This window comes from Mytilus trossulus, chromosome 6 (genome assembly GCF_036588685.1).
Source record: "Mytilus trossulus isolate FHL-02 chromosome 6, PNRI_Mtr1.1.1.hap1, whole genome shotgun sequence".
Taxonomy (NCBI): Eukaryota; Metazoa; Mollusca; class Bivalvia; order Mytilida; family Mytilidae; genus Mytilus; species Mytilus trossulus.
In genome coordinates, this window is record NC_086378.1 from 66873434 (window position 1) to 66883934 (window position 10501).

General features: G+C 33.1%; 1 protein-coding gene across 1 annotated transcript; it reads left to right on the forward strand.

The window, feature by feature from the left end:
• The first annotated feature begins 294 nt into the window (after positions 1–294).
• LOC134722942 (uncharacterized) lies at positions 295–1302 on the forward strand. Its single transcript, XM_063586575.1, has one exon. It carries the CDS (start codon positions 295–297, stop codon positions 1300–1302), a length of 1008 nt encoding a protein of 335 aa, XP_063442645.1.
• Positions 1303–10501: the final 9199 nt, after the last annotated feature.

Consider the following 10501-nt stretch of genomic DNA (forward strand, 5'->3'; position numbering starts at 1 on the left):
TTTGCGTCAAAAATTGACAAATCGGTAGGTTTTGCTCATTATTGAAGGTTAAACGGGATTAAGCTCGTGTAAGCTAACTTATATTACAAAAAAAATAATGGAATGTTTCATAAAACTAGTAGTTTGAATGTTAGATAAATATATCTAAATATAGATTTAATGTTTATCAATATTATACAAGTCTGTGCATATACCACAGTTAATTATATTTATAGATATTATGATCCCTATATTTAGATATTGCGATCGATTATAAGTAGTCGTAAGTGTGTTTTATGAAACTCCTCTCTGGAAATGAAAAGAAAAAGAACTAAATCAGTATGTTGTAAATTTTGTGACTTTGAATCAAATGAAAATAGACGAAAGCTATCGAAGAACGATGACAGCGAAGATAGGAAGAAAGGTGGCATTAAGAAATCAAGGTACGTTTCAAAACAAGACAGGAAGGACAATATACATTTCAAAGTCAAACAGATTTTTGTTTTACCTTTTGATCCTGTATGCATGGCAATAACAAAAGACGAAACAGTGTGGATAGCAGACACACAGCATCTTATAGAATTGGACCTAACAAATGGAATGAAAAAGTTGAATGAGTTTTCAAATGTACATTGCATTGACTTGAGTATTAGTTCAAAACACGAATTATATGGATTATTTGATAATCAAGTCCGAAAAGTAACTAGAAAGGGTATTGGTAAGAAAGTATGCGACTTTTCGCCGTACACGCCTATTACATTTAACATTACACAACGTGATGAAATTGTTGCTTCATTAGAGATGGACCCAAGTAAAAGGTCTTCTAGAAGTAGGAAGCCGGCATCGAAGTTTGTTGTCCTTGGATTGAATGGAGAAGTCAAAGACGAATATATTTTTGACATTTCGAGTCGTCTTATAGGAGTTAGATGCAATTCTTTATTAAAAGCTGCATCAAATGATTTTATTTATTACACCTATCAACCATTAGAAGATGACAGCAAAATAAAAATGGTTAATAAATGGAAAGAGGTTGTTTGGGAATATCCTGCGTCTGGGCCAAAGGCCAAGGAATTCCTTCCCAACGAATTGATCGAAACTCGACTCGGTCTACTCATAATAGCAGAAATAGGCGGGAATACTTTGCACATCCTTGATTTGAATGGACGTGTGATTGGTGTTATTGATGTCACACAGTTTGGACTTACTCGACCAGGTCTTCTCGTCCTTGATAATGACGGACATCTCTGGATGGAAGGTCTGTCTTCTTCCAATGAAGAGGAATCCATTTTGTGTGTTTTAAAATTTGGACGCTTTCTTTCTTGAATAAACAGAGCTGTAAACTCTTCATTTTATAACACAGGACAATTGAAACTAAATCATAAAAATAACATTAAAATATATATTGAATGGAGTGTGTTATTATAATTGACCTTATTACAATTGTAAAAAATAGAAAATTCTTTTTGAATACGAAGAAGATTGTTAACGAATTTGCACAAAATTAAAACTATAGACTTTGAAAAGTGTGAAAATGAACACGATAAATGACAAATAACTCAAAATACCAAACTGGCGTAATTCTGGTAGGTATACGTTTTCAACTTTTTCGCATATTGTATAACAAAAAGTCAATACATACGAAAAATATAGAATTAACGCAAAAGACTCACATAGTGTTAAAAGAAACCGAAGATAATAAAAACAGATTTCCTTATGCCATTGTTTACACCGATATTTTTTTCTCTCCCGAAATTCAATGTGATTTTATTTTCCGTTACCTACTACGAAGTTTTGATTCAGTTGTATTTAGATATAATTATGGTAAACATATTTTCTCACGAACAACCTCAATATTGTATGTAATTATTATATACATTTTAATATTTCAATTGCCATACGACAATAACTATCAATAGTTTCTTGGGTTAGGATATCATAACATCTCTGAAAAAAAGACGCTAAAACAACACACAAATAAGCTATTCCACTCGCAAAAGAAATACTGTCTTTGTAAATAATTTTGTACTTTAAAATTTCCTTTTTTTTTTTTAGCGATTTCGACCTTCAAAGTTTAGTTTTATTATAGGAAAAAAAAAACATCTCAGATACAGACAACATAATTCAGTGTCTATTAAGTGTAATGAAGGAGTGAAATCTATTCAAATCAAATTTCATTCTGATCAACTTCTAGCACTTAACGAGTGCTTATAGTATATTCCTCGTAGATCCTTTTACAAGTTTACAAAAACATACTTCATTTCATCGAATTGATTTAAGATGAAAAGTTCATACATAGATATAGGAAGATGTGGTGTGAGTGCCAATGAGACAACTCTCCATCCAAATAACAATTTAAAAAGTAAACCATTATAGGTTAAAGTACGGCCTTCAACACGGAGCCTTGGCTCACACCGAACAACAAGCTATAAAGGGCCCCAAAATTACTAGTGTAAAACCATTCAAACGGGAACACCAACGGTCTAATCTATATAAACAAAACATGCATGAAAGACAACTTAAAGTGAATTTGGTAAAACTTATTAAAAGTATAAGTGCTACACAATATTGTCACCAAGGTGGTTATATATTAACTGCTCATTTTACTCTTAGGCCACGTGATTATTAAAAAGACGAAAAGCTATAAATCAAAAAGGATAAAAAAAAAGTATAGCAAAAAACGGACAAGAAATCAGAGCTTTGCACGAGATAAACATTTGAAGAAAAAATCTTAAACTGGTATCTTCAAACAAGAAACAAACATTTTGCCCAATTGGCATCTTCGAACACAAAAATGACACCAACAGCTTCAAACGAAAAGAAAGCAAGCAGCCTAAATTTAAATATTCCTACGAGAAGAAAGGAAATTGCCTCAATTGCAATATTCAAATGAGAAGAACGCAATCAGGGTCAAATACCATCTTCGTACGAGAAGGATGCACTCAGCATCAATCGAATTCTTAGAACGAGAAGGACGCAATCAGTCTCATTTGCCTTCTTCAAACGAGAAGGACGCAATCAGCCTATATTTCAATCTTTAAACGAGAAAGACGCAATCAACCCAAATTTCAATATTTAAACGAGAAGGACACAATCAACCCAAATTTCAATCTTTAAACGAGAAGGACGCAATCAACCCAAATTTCAATCGTTAAACGAGAAGGACGCAATTAGCCTCAATTGCCATCTTCGAACAAAAAGGCGCAAGTAGCTTAAATTGACATCTTCGAAAGAGAAGGAAGTAGACGGCCTAAAATGCCGTTTTCGAACGAGAGGGATGCAATCTGTTTCACTTGATTGCAATTTTCGAACAATTGATTCACATAATAGTATTTAAGACCGGTGGTCCGAAGAATATGACTGTTACACCTAATCTGTTAGGCCTGGAATTCTTTACAATGTCAACAATCTCTTTTGTATACCATCTTAAGATGATCAAAATAATCTATAATCTTATAATTCCACTTTAAAGCTATTATTCTACAGATTTGCAGCTTTTCTGAGATATTATTATTTTCATAGCAGTAAATTAACAGAAAACATTAGGCAACTATTGTAATAAAATAAAAAATGAAAGCAATTGTAGTTTTTTGGATAAGATAGATTATCTAAATTGGTAAGAATATAGCTATCAATATAAATCATAGAAAAAATAATATACTCGTAATTAGATAAGGTGGAGTGTAAAGTTTAAAAGGATGCACAATTAAAAGACTATTTCAAAATGTCAATTAGAAAAACAAGCTTACTTTACACAGAAATACTTTCACATAAGTGACATTTTTCCCAATTAAAGTCGGGAAAAGTCATAAAAAATTTCTCAAATTTCAGACAAGTGTTTCCGTCAGCATGTTTTGAAATGGAGTTTTGAAACCTCAGATATGTTCTGAAGTCGTAATCTATTAAGAAAATGTTTTACTGAAATAATAAGGTCAACGGTTTTTCATTAATATCTGTCCATTATCTATGCCGACCTTCGAATCTACATGAAACGTAAACACACGTGACTCAATAAGAAATTGATTGCTACTTTTATCTAGCACCAAAACAAACAAGGGTAATTTTTACTATTACTTAATTCCACAAATCTTTTAAGATGGTTTTAAAAGTTAAATTTGAAAATTAAAATAAAATCCTTTTAGGAAATTTTGAATCCCTCCACAAGATAAAACAGCAACATGTTTAACAAATAAAAAAAATTAGACAAGAGCTAAAGATAAAAAAATATTATTGCTCAAGGCAAAAGGAAATATATGCATCTTCTGCCCTACGACATTCTGAAAATAATTTTGAAAACAAATTTAAGCACTAACTAAAAAAACAATGAAAAAATATAAATATTTTTAATCATAAACTTTATACTACGTCATACAGGAAGTTCTAAATAAGAATTAAAATAGAAGTTAGCAGCATCCTTTAACTTTACTTTACGCTATACAGTGTATATGATGTTCTTTCAAAATATCATTCAAAATTTGGGGACTATGTCGAACGCATCAATCCCATCGAACTTGAGAAGATATACATTTAACTTCATGTCTTGACTTACATCTAGAAATTGACAATGAGGGTCGGTTGAAAAAAAACCCCAAAAAACAAGAGATGATTTCAGCTTCTCAGTTGTGCACTTTTCATTTCTATGTAGTAACATTCAAGCAGCGCTACATACAGAGTATATATATTACAGTTGATACAACATTCCAGGTTTCTGTTTCCTATCATGATTTCCTTTATAGAGGATTGCTACTCACAAGGTAGCTTTTTAACCAAGAGTTTCTGTTGGTGAAGTTGGAGTACTCCTTTTGTAAGTTTTACAGATGCCATCACAAGCAATTATTATACATTTTTTAATGGTTAATTTTCTATGCTATGTTTTGTGTACTGTTGTTTGTCTTTTCATACTTATTTTTGTTTTTAGCCATGGCATTGTCAGTTTGAATGTCGCTTTGGGATATTTTGCCTCCCTTAATACAAATTAGTTATGCTGCAAGCCAACCCCCAGATAAGCATCTTTATATCTTGCGTTTTAGAATCAAATTACTCCAATATTTCTAGATATCAACTATATATTCATTTTTTAGCTCACCTGGCCCAAAGGGCCAAGTGAGCTTTTCTCATCACTTGGCGTCCGGCGTCCGTCGTCCGTCGTCGTCGTCCGTCGTCGTCGTCCTGCGTTAACTTTTACAAAAATCTTCTCCTCTGAAACTACTAGGCCAAATTTAACCAAACTTGGCCACAATCATCATTGGGGTATCTAGTTTAAAAAAGGTGTCCGGTGACCTGGCCATCAAACCAAGATGGTCGCCACGTCTAAAAATAGAACATAGGGGTAAAATGCAGTTTTTGGCTTATAACTCAAAAACCAAATAATTTAGAGAAAATCTGACATGAAGTAAAATTGTTAATCAGGTCAAGATCTATCTGCTCTGAAATTTTCAGATGAATTGGACAACCTGTTTTTGGGTTGCGGCCCCTGAATTGGTAATTTTAAGGAAATTTTGCTGTTTTTGGTTATTATATTGAATATTATTATAGATATAGGTAAACTGTAAACAGCAATAATGTTCAGCAAAGTAAGATCTACAAATAAGTCAACATGAACGAAATGGTCAATTGACCCCTGTTAGGAGTTATTGACCTTTGTAGTCAATTTTCAATCTGCTTCCTTTGTTTAATATTCACATAGACCAAGGTGAGCGACACAGGCTCTTTAGAGCCTCTAGTTATGGCTTAAGGTCACTAGCCACTGTGTAACGAATTTATCTTTACAAATCATAATAATGGGAATAATCAATTTAGACATACAATGATATATGTAGTTATAAGCCTTGGTATTACAACATTTTTTTTCTTATAATCTTCAGTCAACACTGTGTGTGCAATTCTGTGAACACAATTTTTGGAGTAAGGAACCTTTCAAACAACATATGTCAAGATAATAATCTTGGCAGCTTTATTGCAATATATATTCAAAAACAAATGTAACAAATAATTTGATTAACAATGTATATGTAAAATATAACAAAGCACAGTAATAATTCAATTAAAGTAAACTTCAACAAATATCTATATACAAGAAGGAAATGTGTTATGATTGCAAATGAGACAACTGCTGTATATTCTGAAATTATTGCAAGTTTTTTTATTAATGCAAACTTAATGATTATTGCAGTAATAAGAATTCACATTTTGATATCTGATACATATAACTGCATGCAGATTTACCTGGAATCACAATAATTAATCTTGCATTGTTGTCTGTTCTTCATCAAAAGTAACAATAATAAATGCACACAATAATTTCTGATTTACATTCATAGGAGGATCCAGGGGGGCCCTGGGCCCCTCTCTTTCGTGGAATTTTTTTTATAGGGAATCACTGAAGGATGACTGGAGAGGGCCCCCTCCCTTAGGTCAGTCAGAGCCCCCCCCCCCCCCCCCACCTTAGGAAAATTTCTGGATCTGCAACTGACAGTATCCCAAGTCCAAATGCTATGATGAAGTAAATTTATGACTTTTGATTTCTTCTTTCATGTAAAAAGTAACAACAGTCATTGAAATCAATTTAACACAAGTTAACCTGTAACTCGCCATGATAAAACAATACACCAAATATCAAATCAATATCTTCAAGCAGGAAGAAAAAAAGTCTTGAAAACTGACAGATGGACAGAAAGACACACAGACGGACAAACCTAAAGTCATAAATAGACTTATAAAAATGATGTCAAATTCCTTACAATACATCAATAAGTGAGTCAGTTAGTTTTTCATTTATATTGAAATTAAATTAAATTTTCACTTTTAAAACCAACCACCTTCTGTATGTGCCTGACCCGTAGTCTGGAACTTGTTACTCAGTGGTTGTTGTTTGTAGCTGTATTTCATGATTCTTTCATTCATTGGTTTTTTAACAAGTCTTTAAATTTTTCATTTGAATTGTTTTACATTTGTGATTGCAGACCCTGGTATAGCGGAATATGCAGTATGGGTTTGGCTCATTGATGAAGGCCATATGATAACCTTTAGTTGTAAATTTTATGTCTTTTTGGTCTCTGATGCAGTGTTTGGCAATCAAACTTCATGTTCTTATTTTTATATTTATTTAGAAAGCACAAACTTACAATCAACAGGATACAATTGCTTAACAAAGTTCTTACAACATGATTTAAAATTCTTAGTAACATGTACCAGAACTTGTAAGAGGGGGGATAGGACCTTTATCAAGACTCCGGGATCAGGTGTTTTTAAGCTCGGGATTTTGGGATTGACCCTTTCAGAATCCGGGAATTCTTTATTCGAATTTAGGGACCTAGGAATTTTGTGTTTTTAAGCCCGGGATTTCGGGATCAGGACCCCTTCTATCTCCCCTCATGTATTTTACTAAATACAAAACATTGCTATAAACAAATACAAATAAAAATACAAATGTATGCACACATAACAGGTATAAGCTTGAGCTTGTAATAATTTTGTCTAAGTAAAAGTTTAATATTGAGATTCCATAAAAGATGTGCCCCAAGTGATGGAAAATAGCTCACATGTCATTTTTAGACAGGCAAGGTAATAATAAAAAACTAGAGGCTCTAAAGAGCCTGTGTCGCTCACCTTGGTATATGTGAATATTAAACAAAGGACGCAGATGGATTCATGACAAAATTGCGTTTTGGTGATAGTGATGTGTTTGTACATCTTTAATACTTTACTGAACATTCTTGCTGCTTACAATTAACATCTATAATGAACTTGTCCCAGTAGTTTCAGAGGAGAAGATTTTTGTCAAAGATTACTAAGATTTACGAAAAATGGTTAAAAATTTACTATAAAGAGCAATAACTCCTAAAGGGGGCAACTGACCATTTCAGTCATGTTGACTTATTTGTAGATCTTACTTTGCTGAACATTATTGCTTTTTACAGTTTATCTCTATCTATAATAATATTCAAGATAATGACCAAAAACAGCAAAATTTCCTTCAAATTACCAATTCAGGGGCAGCAACCCAACAACAGGTTGTCCGATTCATCTGAAAATTTCAGGGCAGATAGATCTTGACCTGATAATCAATTTTTCTTCCTGTCAGATTTGCCCTAAAAGCTTTTGTTTTTGAGTTATTAGCCAAAAACTGCATTTTACCCATATCTTCTATTTTTAGCTGTGGCGGCCATCTTGGTTGGTTGGCCAGGTCACGCCACACAATTTTTAAACAAGATACCCCAATGATGATTGTGGCCAAGTTTGGTTTAATGCCCAGTAGTTTCAGAGGAGAAGATTTTTGTAAAAAATTACTAAGATTTACGAAAAATGGTTAAAAATTGACTATAAAGGGCAATAACTCCTAAAGGGGTCAATTTTGGTCATGTTGACTTATTTGTAGATCTTACTTTGCTGAACATTATTGCTGTTTACAATTTTTTACTGCGTTTTACCCCTATGTTCTATTTTTAGCCATGGCGGCCATCTTGGTTGGATGGCCAGGTCATCGGACACAATTTTTAAACTAGATACCCCAATGATGATTGCAGCCAAGTTTGATTTCATTTGGCCAAGTAGTTTCAGAGGAGAAGATTTTTGTAAAAAAGTGAGCTAAAAATGAAATTCCTAGTTTGTTTTGTTTTTAACAGAAGAAAATCCAGAAGCACTAAAAATGCTTAAAGAAAATAAACATTTGTAAGTTACCACACATATTTTACTGAAATCTATGAAAATTTTTGAAATAACCTTTTCAGGCAGGGCCGTAACTTCCTATGAGGCAGGGGAGGCAACTGCCTCACCTGAATTTTCTACACCCATTTTTTTTTTTTAAAGTGTATGTAATAAAATGAAATATTGACAATCATGTACACGAAGAACTTGAATTCATATCATAAACAACACAATAAGTTTTGACAGTGTTATCATGATACGTGATATATCTGTCATTTTCTGATTTTTTTATCGAAAGTGAACCGTTTCAGTTTATTATATTTTCGTGTGGCCGTCCGACTGTTATTCAGTATTCGTAAGAGAACACATATGAAACTTTGCTTTCGACAATTTTGAATAAAACTTAACTATTCACATTTATTTGGGGGTTGAATCAGCAGTTGGGTCATTTTTTAACATCTCCCGGCCGATCGTACGAGAACATTATGGTCAATGCCTTAGTAGTTAAATATCCCATTCCTTGAAGCAGAGACTTTCTAAACTAAGCGTGTACTGGTTTAGAAAGTCCGTGGTTGTAGTTATTTACATGTCTGTTCAGCTTTCAACAATATTGAAATTCAAGGTCCTGGACAAAAAAAAAATATCTTGCTTTATATGTTTTTTTTATAACTTAACAGTTTGATTTCTAACAAAAATATCTTTAAATACAGATAATAATTGTTTGTATAAAAATTGCTTCAATGATTAATCAAGCAATTACTGATGTTTATTAAAGTAAGGAAATCAAAGGAAAACGGGTGATTTTTAGCCATATTGAGAGCAAAATCCGAGGCATGTCACATTGTATTTAATGTTGATATTTATAGGTCAAAGTACGGCCTTCAAGATAGAGCCTTGGCTCACCCCGAACAGCAATCTCAGTTTTTTTTGCATAAAAATTACTCCCAGGTTCAAGCAATACTGATGTTTCTTCAAGTAAGTAAATTGAAGGAAAACGGGTCATATTTAGCCATTATACTGCAAGAAAAAAAATCATCCGGGGGCTGTGTCTCCAACCACCCTCTCTTGGGGTCCTCAACCGTCTGCCCCAAACCCCTACCTCCACTTAATTTGAACACTAGTTACGGCCCTGTCAGGCATTGGCGATCATTTGAATGATGAAAACTGTGAACAGAGAATTCATGTTCAGTCAACCAAACAATTATTTAGTCTAGTGAATGCCTCTACTAATACATCCCGATCTTCCTTGAGTAATAAGTCTCTGGGTTTGGAGTAGAATATTGTAGCTTGACCACCTTCACATAGTTTATTCTTTACATCAGTCAAATGACCAGTCTTGATTTCTAGCACCGTAAATGTCACCTGAAAAAAATATTAATCATGCTAATGAAAAATCATTAGGTTGTTCATTGTGAGCAATATATCAATGATAAATTATTTGGTTATAATTTTTGAAATCTGAGCATACTTTTGGATGAATTAAATGAAACTTGATGCAATCATCTACAGATACATAGAGAATAATACATGGCAAAATCAGTATCATATGTCGTATCATCCCGAGACATCAATATCAGACCGAGGGCCTTTAGGCCCGAGGGATGATATTGGTCGAGGGTGATACGGCATGTGATACGGATTTTGCCATGTATTATACGCTTTATCATATATTTCAACAGAAGAGTATTATAGTATATGAACTGTTTTCTGATCCATAGCACTGGGTTACCTTCAGTTCTGCTTTTGTCTTGTTTCAAAGCTTTAAAATAACTGCTCAATTATTTATACGAAGCACCTAGGTTACCTTACAATCTGTTGTTTTGAAAATATTTTGGTTATTATTGTATATATTTAAGTGTTTTATATTTTTTATAGTTGC